At 39.9% G+C, this 22,481-nt stretch overlaps 1 protein-coding gene across 1 annotated transcript in view; it reads left to right on the forward strand.

Annotated features, from left to right (window-relative positions):
* Positions 1–245: 245 nt before the first annotated feature.
* The window catches only part of tubgcp6 (tubulin, gamma complex associated protein 6), a 28,759-nt gene continuing 6,523 nt past the window's right edge, over positions 246–22,481 (forward strand). Inside the window, exons 1-20 of the mRNA XM_044035184.1 lie at positions 246–548; positions 1,429–2,240; positions 2,354–2,517; positions 3,726–3,939; positions 5,068–5,226; positions 5,820–5,941; positions 6,057–6,120; positions 6,223–6,332; positions 6,846–6,937; positions 8,531–8,670; positions 12,362–12,511; positions 13,074–13,155; positions 13,582–13,670; positions 14,017–14,132; positions 15,268–15,406; positions 16,139–16,234; positions 16,317–18,168; positions 18,704–18,865; positions 20,147–20,315; positions 21,404–21,545. Of these exons, the coding sequence (XP_043891119.1) occupies positions 1,446–2,240; positions 2,354–2,517; positions 3,726–3,939; positions 5,068–5,226; positions 5,820–5,941; positions 6,057–6,120; positions 6,223–6,332; positions 6,846–6,937; positions 8,531–8,670; positions 12,362–12,511; positions 13,074–13,155; positions 13,582–13,670; positions 14,017–14,132; positions 15,268–15,406; positions 16,139–16,234; positions 16,317–18,168; positions 18,704–18,865; positions 20,147–20,315; positions 21,404–21,545 (4,857 nt within the window). The 5' untranslated portion in view covers positions 246–548; positions 1,429–1,445. The remainder of the gene's footprint in view (positions 549–1,428; positions 2,241–2,353; positions 2,518–3,725; positions 3,940–5,067; positions 5,227–5,819; positions 5,942–6,056; positions 6,121–6,222; positions 6,333–6,845; positions 6,938–8,530; positions 8,671–12,361; positions 12,512–13,073; positions 13,156–13,581; positions 13,671–14,016; positions 14,133–15,267; positions 15,407–16,138; positions 16,235–16,316; positions 18,169–18,703; positions 18,866–20,146; positions 20,316–21,403; positions 21,546–22,481) is intronic.

The raw sequence follows: 22,481 nt of genomic DNA on the forward strand, positions 1-22,481 counted from the left end.
AATACACAATTTCATACCGACCCAGTAAATACAATGTGCACCATTAAACTACCATTAACCTGTCAGTATATATTTTCCCATGGTTGCCTGAATGCAGCAAAGCGCGGTGGTAAATAGCAGTCTGACTACGCTGTGATTGACAAACATCATCGACCAATCAGTGTCGCCGCTGTAACATTTCAAACCAACCACTACATGTAGAGTATTATTCTGGCCAATCACAGACAAGTGGGCGGGTTCTAATTTGTTGTATCCCCGCGGCTGAGAACGAGGATGTGAATGAAGCTACTGGCTAGGTCTTTAGCTAGCGTCAACAGTATCACTGTGATAAACTTGAGGAAATGTGCACAAGAACCCATGGGACAATCAAGACACAGTAGGACCTGTTTAACGTGTGACCTCACTGGACCTCACTGCATTCAGAATAAACCTACTGGTCCAGAGGTAGCGTGCTAACAAAGTTAGCATGCATGGGAAGGAGTCGCCTGTGGTGGATGCAAAACTGAAGCTTTCAACAGAATCAACCGACATCTCACCGAATCGAGAGGGTAAAGTCCCGTTCTCTCACACCTGCTTTTGGCTTTGTAGTAAATACGCAGTGCGATGTTATAAACGATAATAGCGGTAGCTAAATGTCGGCTTAGCATGTTACCGTTAGCTGGCTTTGTCACTGTGTTTACTAAAACTAATGATGCTCCCACAAAACTCTCGTCTCGTTTCTCTCAGATATTGTCTGGTGTCCAACTAAACGAACAATATGAAAATTGCTTGGCTGTTGTCAACTCGTTATTCCAGTCCTGAGCATATTGTAAAAAGAAAAGATACAACTACTCTAGTTGTGGGCAACATTTTATTTTTTCAGAGGGCCAAACTGGTATAAAACAATGACGTCTATTTCTTATTCTCCAAGAATTTAATTCTAAATCAACCCAGTCAACATGCATACAATTACAAGTATGGGTCTGTGTAAGAATCAAAACATCAACACATTGTGTTACTGTGAATTAGCAAACTTGCAGACACATTTCACTCGCTCCCTGCACGTACTCCTTAATAAATGTCAAGTAACACACAGCTTTTATTTATTTATCTTGTAATAGCAATACTAATCATTTCTAGCAGACTGTGGACTGTTCAATGAGGTGCAATGCTTCCCTCCGTACTTCAAAGTTGTCAATCCTCATTCTTTCATCCTCAAGGCCCAATTGCTTTGGATTTAATCTGTTCCCCCATCCTGCCCTCAGTTGACAGATACTAAAGGGTACACATAAAAGGCACAAGGTTGATATCACTGTCTTTTATTTATCTGGTGGCTTTTTGGGGCATTGGAGTGATCAATAATGTAGAACTTTCCCTTCTTGCCCTGAGGCTGTTTGTTACCTTTCTGTAAGCTGTACCAACTAAAACAGTTTTATTTCACTCCCACAGGCTGAGGCAACAGTGACATGAACCCAAGCCACAATAACTTCATGAAGCCGAGTTGCAGCAGCAGTGGCAGCAGCAGCATCACTGAGCTGCTGGGTGCCCTGTGTGACTACAGCTTATCTGGAGTATCATGGAAGCGCAGAGCCCTGGGAGGAGTATCAAGAGAAGGTGTCCGCAGAATTTTGAAGAGACGTGCCTACGGTGCCCTACTGTCAAAACTATTTCAAGATGGCAACAAAGATTCACTCTCAGGATCATGTGCCACAACTCGTACACCACCCAGAAACAAAGTCCTGATGATTTGTTTTGACTTGCGAGTGGCAGGGTGCAGAGAGGAAGCAGAGAGTTTAGAGGATGAGCTGGGGAGGCTTCCAGAGGGTGCATCCTCTGGCCTGATGGAAGTAGACACAGTGCTTGAGCTCCTTGTGCTCCTAGCTGGTTCAGCACCTCCACCAGCTACTTCTTTCAGCCGGGACTATGTGAGACGAGAGCGGCCAGTGCTACGGAGACCTCGACCCTGGTCCTATCAGAGCAAGGAGTTGCAGAGACTAGAGGCTCGGGCCTGGGGACTAGTGTGTGGGGAGGAATGGGGGACCTTGGAGAGTTTGTATTGCACTCAGAGGTTGTTGGATGCCCCTCCGGGCACAGGGCTGCTGACTCTGAGAACTAAATTGGACGCAGAAGAAAGATTTGACAAGGAGACCAGAATGTCACTGTTTGGAGCACTACAGCATACCCGCACTTCTGATATAGACATAAGACTGGACCTGCCCCCTGTTCCCAGTAATATTGAAGTAACTGGACTGGCTATCAGGGTAGGATACAATGACCATCTAATTAATGCTAATTGTTAACTTGAATGAGGTTTAAACCCCACTTCCATGCACTGTTCATCAATAATCATCAATTGTATTGGCTCTCCATGCAGGTCCCACCATCTTTCGATCAGTCTGAAGATGAAGGTTTCCAGTCAGCCTCCAACCTTACCCCAGACTCGCAGTCAGAGTCCAGCCCCATTCCAGACTTTGATATATGGGAGGCTGTCCGTACCTTTGAGCCACAAAGACGCCGATGTTGGGAGTCTGTTGGATGGTAAGTTACTTGTGTTGTTGTAAAGTTAAAGGGACCTTTATCACAAATTACTTCCTAGGGAAGTTTTAACCTTCATGTTGCTAATTATTTTGTTTGCCAAAGATTGCCATCAACCATTGACTATACGATGGCTCTTCCTGGTTTCCAATAAGCCAGTGGGACTATTTCCAGGAAGCTGTCAGCCAAAGATGCAGAGTTTTCTCTTAACTACAGCTTTACAGGAGTAACGGAGCTGGCTTATATTTTAACAGAATTTTGTAAAGTTTTGTGCATAAAGTCAATTATTTTCATTACTGGTCATCATTTTGATTAATTTAATTTAATTTAATTTAATTTAATTTAATTTAATTTAATTTAATTTAATTTAATAAATAAACAAAATCAAGGATTTATCAGTTACCACAATAGGAAAAAGTCAATAAATGTTGAGCACTAAACATAATATTTAATAACTTAATAACTGTTTGTGTGAAATATGTACAATTGTGACCTTAGGCTTCAAACTTAAAACGAAAAAAACAGTGGGACAACGATAATTTGCCCAATTTTACGAAAATAATTTAATAACCAATTTCATTATCATAAACGCAGAGTCTGGTTAATTTTAGCATGTTAACAACAGGTGGAGATTGAGAGTGAAAGTGTATCTGCTTGAGAGCAGCAGTGGACAATTATCACAAGATGAGAGGAAACGACAAGGATACAATAACAGTCGGTACAAACATTATATTAATTCAATACTGACAACGTGTGCTAGAGTGAGGGAGAGAGATCATTAGCAAACCTGGACTTAAGTTCCACCTTGTTGCTTTTCTGTCTGGAGAATAGTATCCACACCGTGTCTGTAGCAGTTTATTGTCAATTTCCTTTCTACTTTTAGTCGTCTATATTTTAATGCATCTCCAATCCAGTACCCTTGTTTTTCTTCTCCTCTTGTCAAGATGTTTGTAAAGCCAGCTACCAAGGTCTGGTATCAGTCAGTTTTTTGCTAGTACCTGTGTTATTGTGTGTGTATGTATATATATGTGTATACATATATATATGTATATATATATATATATATATATATATATATATCTATATATATGTGTTTTCCTTTTGCCCTACATATATTGCTTTTAAGTGCAGTGCGCCACTTGTACTTGCTTGTGTTTTAAATTCCCATCTCTAGAGTAAAACTCTAACTGCCACACTGTTTCTACTACTAGCCCACCAGGGAAAAGGGAGTCTCTCTACCTAACAGAGGGAGGCAGAGAAGCCTTTGACCAGCTCTATCGTCTGTGGGAGGGAGAGATGAGGGTAGTGAGCACTGGTACACCCTCTCCTATCCTCTCACTGCCCCTGGACTCTCAGACACAACTGGTATCTGACCTCCTCAATGTCCTCATCGGTGTGGCATCTACAACCTTCCCTCTTAATCAGGTACATTTTATTTTCATTCATCAATCTCTGAAATACAATTCAATGAAACAGAGTGAATGGTTGTTTGTCTCTGAGTGGCCCTGCAATGGACTGGTGACCTGTCCAGTGTGTACCCTGCCTTTCGTCCTTTGTCAGCTGGGATTGGCACCAGCGACCCTCATGTGGAGGATAAAATGGTTTAACAATGTATGAATGAATTCATCAGATGAACAGATTTGGTGTTATAGGGCTGCGACAGACTGAAGACATATGACAAGTTATAAAAGCACTGTGACAGTATATAATTACCTCAAAACCCTAGAGGAAAACGGGATTCAAACAGAGAAAACAAATGGAAACGTATGCGCTATGACAAACTCAGCCATTTTATAAAGGGATATTGCTTTGTAACAATAAAAAAAACGTTAGAAAATGTGACTGTGTCAAGCATATTCTTCAGTCAGTCTCTTGGTATAATCCATTAAACGATGGAGAAATAAAAGATTTTCTTGCCACAAAACCGCTAGAGAGCTTTCCTGTTACTTTATTGTTTCCCATTAAGTTTTTATATTTCCAGATGACTCTAGTTAGTTTTTATAACATAAAATGAATCAGAATTCCCTTGTTTACTCCCTCAACCTTTTATGTTGTTTCTCTTGTAGACTCTTTAACATGTAGGCGAGGGCAAAGCAGGGACACAGTATTAGAAACACCTTTACGCTACTCTGTTATCTAATAAAAAGTAACGAAAAACAAGTTCCGCTATGTCAAAACTTTGTTCAGATGGCGCAGCAAGTGTTTATTAAAGTCAAAGGTAATCCTTGAGGCTGTGGTTTGTGGTGGTTCTTAATACTGTCTGTGTTGAAGTTGTCCTCCCTGAAGGTCCTGTTGAGGACATTTTCTATCCAGGTCTAATAAAAGAACAATGGATAGGACAAAATAACAAACACCTGATTATGTAATGCAGTCTGATATAAGGGCACCATCATGTCTTCAGAAATCCCCATGGAGGTGACACTCGTACAATTTCAAAAAAGCAATTTAATTATGTGAGCCTTACAGAGACAGTCTTTGCTGCAAGGCTATTTTATTGGATGTTATTGAACAGCACTGTTGTTTGCTATGTTTTGCTCACCATCTCCTTCTTAGAGCGTTCAGTTTGATGTCAGACCTGGCGTGTGCGTGTCGGGAGCGTCTACAGAGAGCGTTTCTCGTCTCTTAGGGGAGCTGGTCCAGTATGGCACTTATTACTTGAGACTTAGCCGCTTCTCTCTGAAGAGTGCTGACAAGAAGGGCCTAGTCTTCCAGGTATGTTTGTATCATCATCATCATCCTCATTGATACCGCCTGATACCTCCCTCATTTACCTGCATTCTCCATGGAGCAGTGATTAATAGAATTGGGAACATCAATTCGCAAGACTGATTTTTTTTTTTTATACACAAAATATTTTCTTGCATGAAATACACAAGGGTGAATGGTAGTGGTCAGTCACCATATGTGGTCCACAATATCCAACCCTGAAGTGCATTAAAGGATAGGTTCACTATTTTTCAGTTGTGCCCATATGCACACTAATACAAATTCACTTACTCAATATTGATGAAGAAGTTTACCAAGTGAGCTTTTGGTAGTATGAACAAAACAGATCAAGTGGAAATCTGTAAGCTTTTCCTTACCGAGTTTCCTTCATTTCCCTCAGTTTCTGTGACCAAAACTGTTACTCGTTGTGCATCATCCTGAAAAAAAATCAGATTAAAGTAAAAGAAAATGCAGAATATATATCTATAAAAAGTGCATGAACTTAGTGATATTTTTGCAAGGTCATCTGAGCATTTCTGTTGTATTATATCCACAGAGATGATGAAACTGAAACAACAAAAATTGTGTTTGTTTCAAAGGCTTTTACAGGAGGTCTGAGGAAGTACTTGCATTACTACAGAGCCTGTGTTCTCAGTACTCCGCCCACCCTCAGCCTGTTGACTATCAGCTTTCTCTTTCGGAAAGTCGGTCGCCAACTCAGGTGAGGTGACATGACTATTTGAACCTCAACCTCATGCAGTCTAATAAGCAGTCGTATCCTGACGGAGGACCTTGGTGCAAATGCTATCAAATTTGTGATTTTCTTTTAATCAAAGGTATCTGTCAGAGCTCTGCTGTGTGGACGGGCCTTTGGGTGCAGGCCAGGCTACCTTCCCTGTGGTGAGTGCTCTTTTATCTGCAAACTGCAATACGTCATCCACCATGGCTGTGTTTTAACTTATCAGATGGGATGTCAACTCAGTGCCATGTGGCTCTCCTCAGGGTGTTAAACTGATGTCCTACCTGTACAATGAAGCACAGAATAACTGCAGCAACGAGAACTATCCCGTCCTTCTGTCACTGCTGAAGAGCAGCTGTGAACCATATACAAGGTCAGTCACTGTATTCTTTACGCAGACATTTTAAAAATGACATGTGTAACCTGTAACTTCACTTCACATTGGGATGGTTCCAGTTCCTGAACCAGATTTTGAATAAGCCAGTGCCTTCACACCAAAAATACATTGGCTCAGAACCTGAGATGTTGGTTTTCAGCAGTAACCAAAAAAAACTTTTTTTTTTGTGAACTGTTGCTTCATCAGTGAGCTGTTGAGGATAGGAAGACAGTTGGGGAATGATTTTTGCGATGCTGTTTTTGAAGAGATGCTGAACTTATCTAATTTTTTTACAATGTCAATAAAGGAATTGATTTGATTTGACTGCAAAAATGAAAGATAACCTAAAAACATGTTTTATTTTCTAACTATAGCTAAGCTATATTTAACTACTAAAACAAAAATGTAAAAAGTGTTTTGTTTTACTGGAATTTCTACTAAAATGAAAGGGGAAGTAGTCACACTTTGCACATGCACCGTGTCTGATTGTTTTCACTGTGCCTCACTTAGGTTTGTATCTGACTGGGTGTACAGCGGCGTGTTCCGAGATGTTTATGGAGAATTCATGATCCAGGTCAATGAGGATTACCTCAGTTTCAGAGGTGAGATGACACACACACACAGCCGTATAAATACTTTGGCCTCAGTCAGCAGGTTCTGAAAATTCTAGCAGACAGATTGTCTAGCAGAAAAAAGAGCAGCTTTTATTATGGACTTAATTGCCTAGGTGAATTTGTTTCTATAGAGGATGTCATGAAGTAGATGATGGTCAGTGGGAAACAGAATCAGCTACCACAGCTGTGCTGAACACAGCCATCTCTGCTTACTAAGCCACAGGGATGCAAACACAAATGTATACTCCTCCTTTATTCTCTTCAAGCTGGGTAAAACAACACGTTTCACTTTATACGTGTTTTTTAAACTTTCTGCACTTTTTACTGACCTTCACAAAACTTAATTGGTTGCATTATAATTAGTAGTTTTCTTTCTTTTGTCCAATTAAAGGCTTGACCTCTCAAACAGTATAAAAATACAGAGGTCAGCATTACAGGCCAGAGGAATACAGACCTGTCTGCACTTTACAGGAACTGCCTGATTTTCTGTCCTTGTTGGTCACACATGTGATATGAACACACATTATTTTGTTGGAACTAGTGTTATAGTCATTATTTTCTTATTATTACTTAAACAGATGATTCTTTTTTTCAGTTTTAATGATTCGTTGTTCGGTCTAAAAACATCAGGAAAAAACAGTGAAATGATTACAGTACAAAACCCTAGAAACACTCACACATACAGTATAATCTGTGTTTTCACATTTCACTTTGATATCGATTTATATCTGCAGCTCTTATTATAGTCACTATTAAAACAGCATCATATAAACATTCACCCCTGGGAATATAATGTTTTGCCATATTTTTATATCTCATTTTGTACTACAGTACACCGAGGTGTAGACTGTCGTTCAGACAAAACAGTAGTTAACAGCATTACCTTTGTTCACAAATTGATTCATTAGCTTTTGTGTTGTTTTCGTACAATTTGTTGTAGCTATATTTCCTACCGTATAATTGCTTTCGTTTTCAAGACAGTACTCAATAAAAAATGATTTTATATGAATCATCATAGCATGTCCAAATACTGTATGTCATGCAACACCCTGTTCAAGGTCAGACCGTCACCTCGGCTTTGTCTGTCTAAGAGGTTCATTTGTTCATCGGTTACACCTCATCAACTCCTGCAGTGAACCTTTGCACTTCTTGTGCTTGCTCTTTGGAGGACACACAAATGTCATTGTTCTGCTCGATGTCCATCGGTCGGGGAAGCAATTAGCGACTAAGCTTTCTTGGGAAGCTGCAGGCTTTCTGTAAAGAGCTCTGGAAGCTGGAAGCATTCATGTTCTCTTACACTTTTTACTTAGGATCACTGAGCTAAGCACTAACAATTTCTAAGTGTTAATTCAAGCAGCCAGAGTTTTGCCATGCCCTGTAAGTCATACTAATAATGAAAAGTTTTAGGCCCAGCACAGGTTGGGCCTGTGTTTACTCGGCTGCCACTGTATTACTTTTTGTACTTAAGCTGTGAGGCATTTGTAACATTATCAGAGACATGATGGGTCGCTAAAATGTTTTTTTTTGGGGGGGGGATTTAATCCTTAGGAGAGTGTGTAACAGGCATCTTTATTTCTGCAGACAAACACTTCTGGGTTCAAGGCTACACTCTGATCTCAAAGGATGTGGAGGATTGTGTTCCAATCTTCCTGAAACACATCGCTAATGATGTGTATGTCTGTGGAAAGACCATCAACCTGCTCAAAATCTGCTGCCCTCAGGTTTGTTGTGTAAATGTTTTATTTATTCAGTTGTTTGTAATGGATGTTTTAATTGCATTGTCCAAACCAAAGATTTGATAATGTGATAGTGTGTGAAAAGATTCCCGGGGGCCAATAGTCCCATAGGACTTTTTTTAACAGTACAAGTTGCCTTCAAATGCACTGTTTTATAAATATTTTATTTTCAGTGTCATTTTTGAATGGCATTGTAACCATACAGGAGTAAAACTTCACATCTGAAGTAACCTAAAGTAATATTTACAGGTATATACTATATACAGGTACATAAAACAACAGGTATTGGCAGACCTTAATAAACATATAATAAACAATATAATAAATGCACTGTTTTACAATGATTTTGCAGATGGTGAATGCTTGTTTATGTTTGTCACTGCCGGGATGCGAATCCTAGAGTCTGGTTTTAGCTGAGTTTATGGCACATGTGCTAATGGCAGGGCCAATTTTCTGTCCCTGGCCATAAATAATACATTATAAAACCAAACCTAAGCTGGACTTTGGACATTCCTGATATAAACTGTTTGTCCTTAAGACCCCCCACCCCCCATTAAGTATTATTGTATTATTGGATGTGCTGTGTTAGCTGAGTAATGTACAGATTGACTCTGACATCAGCAAATTCCGCATCTACTCCGCAAATTATTAACCTCCCTCAACAACGATTTTTCTGCCTATTTGGAAATCCATACTGCCTGAGGTGGAAGAAATGGCAGATGGCCTCCTGAAAATATTGCCAGTGTACTATCATCACAAGTATTTTAATACAGTACAGTGGCTTGTTGCGTGGTTTCATCATTTATTGCAGACATTTGAAAAGTTCTGCTTGTTTGTCAATGTGGATTCTTTCTAGTTTTAACTTGTGCTTGTGTTATTATATGTGTTATTAATGTTGCCACCTTGCTGAGGTGTTGTGATGGATTTGTGGGTTGAAATAACAAATGAGTCTATTGACAGAGTAATGATCTGCAGCTATTTAAATAATTGACCAAGAAAGTCAGTAGTTTGTCATATAATATATTCACAGTTCATTACTTGTTCATTACTCATGTTTTATTTCAGTAAACTGGTAATATTCGCGTGTGGACTGTTGATCACTTGCAGATACCATGTTGGAACCAGTTTTTATTGCCACCCTCACCTTTCTGTAATCTGTTTGCGGGTTACCGTGGCGAACATGGGAGTGGGCTAATTAAAGTTATTACCAAACGGAAAATTACCACTTTCTTTATCTTGCATCTTTTTGTGATTATATGGACAAAATTACTAATATATTGATAAATACAATTTAAATAATGAAGGAAACTATTTTGTTTCATATGTCATACAGTGATTAACAAATATATTTTGTTATACATATTGTTTGTTATATATTTTGTATATATTGTTTGAAACTAAAAAATGTTATTGTTATTTATTTGCCGGATAACAAACTGAATTCACCCTTTTATACCCAAATTTGAGCCGACTCACTGGTCATTTCTTTCTTCTTAAGTATTAATATTCAACCACTAAAAATAATTTACTCTTCAGGAATGCAAGTAAAACAACTATAATTTGACATTTTAATGAAATCAGTTTTTTTGTAAAACAGTACATTTGAATTCATGGATAGCAATAATAATTATATTATGACCTCACATACATTGGGTGGTGGTCTAATAAATTAGTTGAACACTGAACATCACCTTGAGACACTTTTGGTTGTAAGGTGGAAATGTTACAATATTGTAGAGACCCAACAGTTCCCACAATGAGCACTTGACAACTTTCTAATCAAGAAATAACCTCCAACACACTACACTCAGGGTGGGCAACCATCTGTCTTGTCTGTATGAATTGAAAGGAGTGAAATTGAAGAGAAGACCAGAGAAATGAAGGGGGAGGGGAGATTTCGGAACAATGGCATACACCATTGAATTTAAGCTCTGTCAGGCTACTTGTTGTAATGACAATAACTGCTATGTCTACATTTTGAAATGGCGTTCAACGGCAGTGTGAAGAGAGGACATTTTCAGTGCATCAGTGAGCGGCAGTCTAGACCTATAACAGCACATCTAGCAGAAGAGAACAAGTAGGCGTTCGAATGGGAGACGTGCTATACTGTCACACTTTATTTTGTAACAGAAAAGCCTAACCTTTTCTGTCGCAAGGTTAGGCTTTCAGACTCTGACTAAAACATCCTAGTAATAAAGAATTACAGAAGAGGGTAGTTTTTAAAAATCCATTTTGCCACCGAATATGTTTATAATATATTTAAATGTAATTTTTTCGTTTTCTTGCCTGTATGATGATGTCATTCATATTGCCCTCTAAATAATGTCAGTGAATCATCTCAAATCACCCTGTGATGACAAACACCCAAAGCCTTGACAATATAAGCATGAGAGCATGAATATTTGTGTATTAATGAGCCTTCATTTGATACATTGGCAGTAAACTTACTACCTGTTTTTTTTATGACTTTACTTCCCTGACCCGAATCGCAGGGCACATGTTCCCGAATGATTGCCATTCTGTAACTACAACTGTGTGTCTTTGGATGCCAATTTAGAACTGCAGGATGGCTGCAAATAGACATGAAATACAGACAGGATTTATCACTTCAGTCGTCTCCTAAGGTGGTGAAACTTTGTTTGATTTAGGTCCAGTGATTTGCCTGGCCAGTCTGAAATCTTACATGTTTTTGCCCTGACTAAGTCCTTTGTTGTGTTGGCAGGGAGTTTTGGTTTATTGTCTTGTTGCATGATGAGGTTCCTCTTGGCTGGACACCATTTTATATATAGAGAGATAGACATTGGGAGCCTGTTCCAAAAGCAGTCATGCAAGCCCAAAGCCGTGACACCACCTCGGCCATGAATCCGCATATGAGCGTTTAACGGAATGTTCTGGATCATGTGCTGATTGTTTCTTTCTCCACACACTGGAGGTAGACTTTTATAGATGCAGGACTCCACTAAACTTTCAGAGATTTTACACCTGGCCTATCTGGCCTGTGGATGAGTGGCTTTTATCTTGTACTATGGCCTTGTTATTTCTTTTGTCAGTGTTCTGCAGACAATGGATTGTGGTACCTTGAACTTAACTTTGTGCAGTTTGGTGGTGGAGGTTGTTGTCAGGGTTCTCTCCACAGCTCTGACAGTATTTCAGTAATTTACCACTGTCCCTAGGTGACTTGTTGCTGGTCTGTTGCTTGGTGCATCAGTAGTTTTTCTTTTCAGAGTATTCCAAATGTGTATTGGCAGTGCCCAATGTTTTGTCCAAGGACTCTGATCAATTTTTGCTCTTTTCTTTGCGACAGAATGGCTTGTTTTTCTCCCTCAGGAATGAAACAACATATGCAGTCGTGAGCCGTGTTGACATTAAGATATGTTTAATGATAACAGTTGATCTAAAAGGCAACACTTGAGCAGCAAGAAACATCATTAACAATATGTTTGATCTACAGTTGATTACTTCTCTGCAAGATAATTACTTTCCCTCGCAGATCAATCCACCTAATGGAGAACAAACCTTAGGTTGCTGCTAGAAAGTTTTACTTAACATTTCAAAGGTTCACTTTTTTTCTATTCCTGGAGACCAATCAATGGCAGTGTTCATGTATTTTTCCTTCCTGTGTAAATAAGTGAGTCTCTTATATGGTACTAACTTTCTGTTAACATCGTGTCCACAGCATTACATCTGCTGGTCAGAGCTGCCAGTGCCTCGCATCGCTGTCACCTTCTCCCTTCAGGAGGTTGAGGAGATTGAGAGGGACTGTGCAGTGTACCGCGGACGCATGGAGAGGATTGCCAAGCATAGTGCCATCAGCAGGGAGGAGAAGGTACTGAGACACATTTAACCTGACATTTTTGTGTTATATTTTATTCTCTGAAGCCAGAGTTTTGTTTAATATTGTTGCACCTCTGTTTTGGTTGACAAGAGCATTGTATCATCAACTGGCAATGTTGGTACAAATGGCAATCAACATGGTGTATTACCTTATCAAAGACATGAGTTTATCTTTGCTAGCTGTTCTTCTAGAAATGAAGGGAAAACTTGCACTTGAGGGAAGGGAAGCAATCCTGCAGTACGACAAGTCATTACACATGTATTGTCATTTAAGATAGAAAGCGAGTGGAGTTCCGTTTTCTTTTACATACCAAGATTCATGATTGTGACATTATCCCTCAAGCACTGAGCATTTCAGCAGCAAGTCATTAAAATGATTCAGCTGAAGTCTGGGGCTTGCACGCCACATGATTTAGTGTCACTGCCTGGTTTGTATGGCCTGTATCGTGTCGCTGCTCACTGTGCAGACTGGCAAATTTGAGGAGGGAGAGGTGAGCCACGGGGCAGGTAGATATATCTTTGGTAATGATGATTTCTTGTCTGTCTATTATTAGGCCCTGCGTACAGAGCAGACACGCCAAGAGCTGATCAATCAGGTCAGAGAGTCAGCAGCCAAAACTCTGGAAAGCATCCGTGGTTAGTATTATTCTCACGCACGCACACAAACATACACACTGCAAGTATAATTTCATATAATGTTCATGTGTATATGCACTCACCCGCCCTACAGAGGACGTCTTTAACAGATGTTGTTCACTTGCTGACTCTTAACCCTGAGAGTTTTTCTACAGCTCCATAATTTCTCTCGGGAAGTCAAAAGTGATGCACAGGCTGCTTTGAACGGCTTCCAGTACAACTTAATCCCATCATTGCTCATACTGTTTGAGATTCTTCTCACCTCATCAAAAAGATGTGTAGCCAAGAATGACTACCAGCACACATTAAAAGAAGTTCATACAATGTCATTAAAAAAAACTTCTTCTCTCAAAACTCTACCATCTTTGTGTGTTGAAAAAGTCGCTGAAAATGGGGGTAAGATGCTCACTGTCTTGTCTCATGTAGGGCGGCAGGTGTCACAACGTCTGGCTGAAGAGGCCAAGAAGAGGGAGCGTTTTGAGGAGCTGAAGCAGCACCTGGAGCAGGAGCAAGAGGTATGAGAGTGTGTTTTTAAAACAAACGATGTATTTACAAGAGAAATGCTTGAGCGCACGATGATAGAGGAATATGGTGAGCATGTTGAAAGAGAGAAATAAAAGATGATGGCGATACATGTATAGAGAGAACTTTAAAAGTTATAAGATAACAAATCAATATCACTTAAAAGTACAATCAATATCTGTTAAATCAGACATTTGAGGAGAAGAAAATGACGTGAACGCGTATCTGGATTCATGCATTTCAGCTACAGCCTGTGGCCTTGTTTTAGAAGATGAAAGCAATATATTAATGCAATTTCTTTGTCTTTGTCTTTGTCTTTGCGTTTGTGTTTGGCTTTAGTGGAGAAATTCAGCCAAGAAGAAGCAGGAGGATGATGACTTCAGCTTTGCCAGAGAGTTGAGGGACCGCGAAAAGAGACTACAGGCTCTGGAGGAGCAGCTGGAGCAGAGAGCCAGGTCTGGCTGCATTTATAGCCCCTACTAGAGATATTAGTGTTTTATTGCAGATTGATTAAAATCTGTTCAGATTTAATTTGATCTAGAATATATGAACTGTCTTCAAACACGTTGGGATATAATTTCTATCTTTATGGGATATTTTAGTGGCAGGACCTGTCCCAGATTTCTCCACTGCCGGGATTAACTGTGATACTGTGCAGCATGAGCAAATGTTAATGTGGAGCTTTCCTCTCCGTGGCTTACAGCTGCCATTTAGGATTCCAGCGTGTCAGAGATGAGTTTACCAAAGCTAAAGTAAACTGTCATCTACATCTTTTCATACCACCAGTTAAATCTTCACAAGTATTAAGATTTGTCAAGATTCTGTAAATGTATACTTGATTTATTTGGGGTGTGCTATGAAATATTCCACACTGGCTGCAAATATTTATGACAGACCTTTTCTAATAAACCGCATTTTTATTTATTTGGGTCACAGTTGAATTTGAAAGGTATTAACATTATTTTTCGCCTTGAGATAGTGTGATACATAATTAATTCATCATATTACATTTAGTCAAAATGATCAGAATTCATCACGTTATAGAAGCTGAGACTAGATTTATTAGATTTTGCGCCATAAATAATAATTGATGCATCATTTAAGTGTTGAAGTAGATAGGGCTGAAACAATTACTCGATTAATCGATTATTAATCCATTAATCCATAATCGTCAACTATTTTGATAATGGATTAATCAGTTTGAGTGTTTGTTATAGATCAAAACAAGTTGGGTTAGCTTCTTAAATGTGAATATGTTCTGGTTTCTCCATATAACAAAGAAATCATTAAAGTAAATGACAAATATTAATTAAAGTGAAATTCAGAGACCTCAGAGCACATATTAACACACAGACATATGTTTGAATGTGTCATAAGCTCATGCATGCGAGTTCAGGTGTGAAACACACTGATCGATGTATGACTTTCAAACACGTTTTTCATGGCAAAAATGAAACAAGTTAATCACGTTCATGTTAATGAATAGAAATAATTCTTTTGTTGAGGTTTGTTTTGTGAGGTTGTACTGAATAAAAGCTAAATTATTTACAATAAATTGTGTTTCTATTCTCCAATCAAATCCAATTGCAGGAAGGAGCTGATTGCGCAGTACAGTCGTCTGTCAGATGAGGCTGCCCGCAGAGAGAGACGGGCCTTGTGGAGAGTGCAGCGAATGAGACTTGATGAAGCTCGTGTTCAGTTCCTAAGTAATGAAAGCCAGCAAATCCAGGTTTGTTATAAATGATCAAAGAACAGAATAGGACTTGGTTAAAAAATATATATACAATATCGATTCATAAAATCCTTAGAGCAGCCTCTAAATATATGTCATTTTCTGTATCCTACACACAAATCTCACAAGATTTGACCATGAGAGTCTCAACGTGACTGCAATAGTTCCCCTTGAGTTCATAGACACATTACTTTGTCATCTGTGGTGTAAATTTAGAAATACTTCCACATGTAGCTTTTCATGTGCTTTGGTGTTGTGATTATCTGCTCGGGAGGACAGTTTATTGAGTTTGTGTCCTCCACTGTCACTGCAAAACAACATAATGCCACTGTTTTCTTCTGATGGGCAGAGAGGGCACTGGAGCAGGCAATGTTGCTCTGATAGTGCTCTCTGCTGGACAGCATGGCAATTACTTCCAACTGTCTGATGCACTTCTAGGCTGTATATTTTGAACTTGAACAGGTTTTTATACACCAGGTAAGAGAGATCAAATGATTTGATTTGTGAGCTTGATTTGTATCTTTCAGTTCCAAGCTATGGAAACAGAAATATCTCTAAATCAATTGAAATTAAATCAAGCTACATCAGAAATCAAATCAAATTGGGACCTTGTGAATAGGAATCAAATCAATTCAGGAAATTGATAGCGATAACCAGCCCTATAGAGGAAGATGTTATTTTGACAAGAGACAATGTGTTATGTAATAAGTTATTGTGCTTTCTCTCTAGGCAATACTAGAGAAATATCCATTGGGTCAGGTGAGACCTCCAGAGGTTTTGCCACATGGAACCTCATCACAACAGACTGCACCACAGCCAACACAGGTAAAACAATACTTTGGTTCTTGAACGTTTCATACTCTTCTGAGGTGCATCTTACACACGTGTTAATATTCTCCCTTCACAGGTATCTCCTAATCATGAGCCATCTGAGCAGCAGCCGGCAGAGACCCAAGAATCCGATAGAGTATCACCTGCACCTGACCTCACAGCAGACCCTACCCTCATTTCTGATGACAATAACATCAGTGATTTTCTCCCCAAGTCACCAAATCCTGACACTCGGCAACTGGATATGGCCCTTGAAGAGATTGGCTCTGGCCCACCTGAACTCTGCTCTACAGCACAACTAGTTGACTATGACTTCAGTGCCCCCTTTAGTCCACTTGAGGGAATGACTGGTCAAGTCTCAGTTCACTCAAGGCCTCACTGGGGCCCTGCTGTCCAACCTGACTTGATCAAAACCCACCCCTCTTTTTCTCACATCCCTATTGGAGAGAATATGTCTCAAGTCCAAGAGCGTGTCCCCAAAGCCAGCCCCTTTGGTCAAGCTTCCAAATCCAGCTTTTCTTTCGGCCAGTACTCCCCAGAGGATCACCGAAATAAATGTGAGGCCAGTGTTTACCGACGTCCGTCTCTGGATGGGACTGCTTCAACCACACATGACAAGCAAGAGGAGGAGACTTTGATGAGGACTTTATCAGGCGTGAAAGAAGATGAACATAAAATTGCTGAACCTACAAATGAAAATAATGTGGTTGTTACTTCCCCCTCCAATATTCCAGGTCCAGGCAGTGGTGACCATAAAGCAGTGAAAAATGTTGGAGTTAAAATACCGGACACCCAAAGCTTTGATGAACAAGGCGAAGCTGGGAAAAATGTTTCTTTGCCAAACATTCATGGTCAGGTGTCAAGTTCACACCTAAAGGTTGGCGAGCTGGTTTCAGATATTGTTGTTCCTCAACCATCACTCAACATTCATGGACACTCCTCCGATGCGCACATGAAGGCTGGAGAGTTTGTATCGGATGTAACTGCTGCTCTTCTATCCCCCAACATCCACAGTCATGCCTCAGATTCCCACATCAAGATCGGAGAACATGTGTCAGAGGTTGCTGTTTCTCTACCTTCCACAAGTGTTCACGGCCATGCTTCTGATGCTCACATCAGAGTTGGGGAAAATGTGTCAGAATTCGTTGCTCCTCTACCTGCTCCAAATGTCCATGGCCATGCCTCAGATGCTCACATTACAGTTGGGGAAAATGTGTCAGAATTCTTTGCACCACTCCCTACTCCCAATATCCATGGTCACTCTTCTAATGCGAATATAAAAGTGGGTGAGTTTGTGTCCAATGTATCCGAAGCACTACCTCACTGGAGTAAGCATGGGCATGCATCAGACTGCACGCTTCAGCCAGGATGTGTGGTATCTGGACTTCAACCAGTCCCGTCTCCTTTGCCCGGAAGCTCTTATGGTCACTCCTCTGACTCAGCGTTAGTTATTGGATGTGTGGTTTCTGGAGATGAGCCCAGTTTTCCTCTTCAACCTGGAAGCGCCCATGGCCATTCTTCGGACTCAACTTTAGGTGGTGGGTGTGTTGTGTCAGGGACTGGAACACTTCCATCTCCACTACCAGGCAGCGCTTATGGTCACTCCTCAGACTCAGCGTTAGTTAATGGATGTGTAGTTTCCGGAGATGAACCCAGACGTCCTCCTCTACCTGGAAGTGCCCATGGCCATTCTTCAGACTCAACTTTAGGTGGTGGGTGTGTTGTGTCAGGGACTGGAACACTTCCACCTCCACTACCAGGCAGCTCTTATGGCCACTCCTCAGACTCAACATTGGGTGTAGGTTGTGTCGTCACAGGGACGGATCCACAACCCTCTACACTTTCTGGCAGTGCTTACGGCCACTCTTCTGATTCTTCACTTGGAGTTGGATGTGTAGTGAAGAGCAAAGTTGGTGGCGACAGTAAAGGTATTTAATCATAACTATGTGATACACAACACATTCTGTGGCTCTAATGTTTGTTGAAGTGATGCCTAATAGGAAAAAATCCAAGTTGATCAACTAATTACTATACTTCCTGGCCCAAATTATATGTTTATTTTGAAGATAAAAAACAATTGTTTCCCGTTCAAAGCCTAGAGATATTCAGTTAACAATTATATCCAATTGTGATGTAATAGAAGCTGAATTAAAATGATGTACCTTCATGATGTAATTAACTACCGAAATAGATTCCATTTAATTTTCTCTCTGCGGACTAAATTATTCATCATCTAATTGTTTCAGCTCTTTATTGTTGCATTTATATACTGTACAGGCACCATGTAAATTTATGTAAAGTGACTTGCTGCATCTGGAAAAACAAAATGTTTATTCAAGGCATGGAGGAAAAATTGATGTTGCAGCTTCTTGCTCTGACCTGTTGGTGTTTAAAAATAGTGCCTGAGAGAAAAGAGAGATGTCACGAGAGCTGTGTTGTGTTCATGTGTCTTGCTCTCTTTAGGTTTTAAGTTAGAGAGTGCCAGTGAGCAGCTGCTTGAGGACATTGGGACATGGGCAGCAAACTTTGGTTTGTCCCCTGGAGAAAGGTCTGAGCAGGAATACCTCTTCACTTTGTCTGCTCAGTACGAGGTGGACCAATATGAAGACAGCTACAACCTAATGGGTGAGGTTAAATCATGTGACTGGCTCAAGATTTATTGCTCCTATTATGTATACAGTCAATGTGATGTTTAACACATGAAGAACCTTTGTGCTTATTTAGGGGGAAAGTTCCAATTTTGTTACAGCAATTCATTTATCGAGACTGTTTTCTAAATTGCAAAGTAAATTTCTTAATTGACAAATACTTAATGCTCATTTGACATTCAAAGTCAGATGTCAGACGACGGAAATGACTGTGTGGTGTCTTGGCCACATTCTCGTCACGTCCTCGCTCATGTGGAGAAAGATAAAGACAAACATTTGTTGCTGGAGGTCGGCCAGATTATTCTCCTGAGAAAATAAGATGATTTATTCCCAGGCATCTATGAGTGCACACATTTAACGGCCATTTGCATAACAATGCAAAGGGGACAAATGTAGCTACAAGAGGTGCACATGAAGTGAAAACAGAAAGGGAAATGTGTTCCCTCATGGTCTGCTGAATGCTGAACTAATCGAGGATTTGACAGAACAATGACTTTAAATACAAGTATCTTATGCCTTATTCAGTCTTATTGTAGATATAGCAGCTGTAGGTATGAAAAACAAAAGAAAAAATGTAAATAGAGATGACGGAGGACATTTGGTGGCTGTAAAATTAAAAAATCGCTTTCACATGTCCATGATTGATGCATTTCTGTAGGCTCTTAAATATTTACTTCATCAGCAGACACAGAAATTGCATGAAAAGCAGCAATATTTCATGCAGGTAATACATTTTTTTGGGGGGGTTCGCTGAAGTAATGTTATATCTAATTTCTCTCTACGTTTGCAGTTCAGTCGCGTTGCTAGATTCATGTCGGCTTCCAGGGTCTGCATTAAAATCAATCAGAATCTACTCAGCCGAATACGCCACTGATCAGTGTCAAATCCCCTATTATTTATGGCATGCTACTTTTGTAGAATATGTTAAATTATAGTTTTAATGGTTGTAACGGCAAGCTAATTGGTTTAATGTCTCTTGTGTTGTTTTATCATTGAGCAAAACTATAAATATTCAGTTTAATATTACTGTTATTTTTCCCCCTAAATATTTCCAAATTAATTGTTTCTCTCCTGTACATTACATGTCAGTCAATTAATTTTTTTTTTTTTTTATCCATTCTGGGAAAAACTATAATATAATATTTCCAACCATACATACTGTTATTTCTTTTTTCTTTTTAAACCACCAGAGGTTTTCTACACAGTTGTGAGAGTGATATTTGTTCAGCAGTGTACCTGTCATCTCCCTCTCCCACAGCTTCATCCCCCGAGTGTCAGCTGCTGAAGCAGGTAACTCGGGGCCCCTGGGGCCTTCCCATGGACCCGACACTCCGCAGAGCTACAGACACAACCGCCGTCCAGCTCAGCGAGATGGTGTCTCTGCCAGTTCTGATAAAACACTCTGTCACTACTCCGCTCATCACACAGTGAGTGTCTGACTGAAAGAAAGCGGGCGAGAGGCAGGGGTCTGTTTTGGGAGAGAATTTAAAGATGCATTCGTAAAATATTGGGTTAGGGTGTAACAGATTGCTGCTATAGAGCCACCAAGGTTTTTGCTAATTTACACATTTACGAAACAAAGCAGCCAGACTGTCACATGCCATACCTGTCATAGAGTGTGATTTTAAATATAAAGCCAACTGTTGGAATCAGAGGCATGAGGTGTAACACTCCAGCGGTAGCGTCTGTCCCGCTGTGCTGCCTTTTCCTTTTCCACAGGCATCGATTCAGCTCTGTGACAATCTCTGCTGCACTCAGACTTGATGGCTGACTAGCGGAGCAGCATTCACACCTTGAACAGGCTGCATTATGAGCGCTATTACTTAAAGATATGAGAATGATTTGCTTATTTGACTCATAAAGTGAAACAGCGTATTAAAGAGAAACTCTGGTGTGAGGCTTATCACTAATCTCTCTTGTTATTGTTCTGCTGCTTCAGGCCATTTCAATTGCAGCATAGCGCATATTCTGCACCGCAGGAATAATTTAAAGACTCATTACCTTCCGTCACTGTAGGATCATTTTTCTCTTTGAAATCCCATCACAACTCCAGACAAGCTTGTCAATCTTCACCCACAGTGTTTCCGCACATTGTGCAGTTTAGCCCGTGTGTGTGTTTTTCCTTTTTCATTCACAGTCTCTGCACACAGAGAGGGTTTGGTAAATTTAGCTCTGGTATTTATAGCTCTAAATTGTTATTAGCACATTTTTATTCTATGGTTGAATGACACTGCAGAGTTTAATTAGCAATCAGACATTTTAAACTAAGTTTCTATCTTTTCTCAGCTGGCTATTCACTGAAAGAGAACATCCCTCCAATCCCACTCTTATAGAAATGTATAGAAATTTGCTTAGGAATTATATGAAGTAATGGGATAGAGGAAGAGGTCATCCCTGAGCTTTCCCTCTGAGCTGATGTCTATCATTCCCACAGCCTTTTTCAAATTTGCAAAAGTCAGCATCATTTTCATTCTCTTATCTCAGTCGTTTACTGTCCTTCACCTTCTATCTCCAGTGTGTCTTTGGTGAACAAAGCGGTGGTGGACTACTTCTTTGTGGAGCTGGGAGTGGAAAGGCACTTTGAGGCGCTGCGCCACTTCCTGCTGATGGAGGACGGCGAGTTTGCACAGTCTCTCAGTGATCTGCTCTTTGAAAAGGTGACGTCCTTTCACAATTGTCACTGCCATTGTTGCATATGGTTTGGTAACAAGGTCAAATGTCCCCTGCCTGTCCTTGAACGACAACACGCTTGAAATGCTAACTTGTATTTAGTGATGTTTACCTGAAGCCTGTGAGAACATGGACAGGTAACCCTCCGTCATGACTACAGATCAAAACCGGAGATAGTGAGGTATTGTCTCATTTTCTGAAGAAAATATCTTCTATAAATATAACCTTGACTTTTGTGCTTATACTGCACATGGTATCATATTGTAATCATTGTGACTAACGGGACAGAGAGAGATGTCACCTACAGTGAGAAATACACACATTCTGAGCCCCACTCTTCACTTCTCCTCAGTGCTATGAAGCCTTTCTGATAATTGTTTTATCTCATTGTTTTCAGTTTGTCACCTGCAAATTTGCTAGTGTGATCAGCTGTTTTGAATACCCGCTGAGTTTGCATACCTGTATGCAGTTTCTTTCCTATCCTTTTACAAGAGGTTGATATTTTGTTTTTCTAGAGCACTAATTCTAATCACTAATGTTTTACCATAGACCGTATATATATATAAAAATGGGCCAAGTGACATTTTCATCCATGATTTATGCACTGGTGTTCTTAGCTTTAAATTTCTATACACATATTTCTATTCTATGTGACAAAGTGGAGTTTCATTTGAATGCAGAGACTTTCAACTTTTTTCTCTTTCCAGCTGGTCATTCACTGAAAGGACATTCCTCAAATTCCACTCTTATAGAAATGAAAATTGCTCAGTAATAATGAAAAGTAAAGGTCTTCCAGTTTGAAAAGGGAAGCCCTGGAAGTAATATGTAGTGACACACAGTTAGCCACGAGTTCGAAAGGAACTCCATTTGAATGGAAGTCTATGGAAAAATTAGTATACATTTTGATTGAGCACATGATGTCT

Source organism: Solea senegalensis, linkage group LG10 (genome assembly GCF_019176455.1).
Source record: "Solea senegalensis isolate Sse05_10M linkage group LG10, IFAPA_SoseM_1, whole genome shotgun sequence".
Classification (NCBI taxonomy): Eukaryota; Metazoa; Chordata; class Actinopteri; order Pleuronectiformes; family Soleidae; genus Solea; species Solea senegalensis.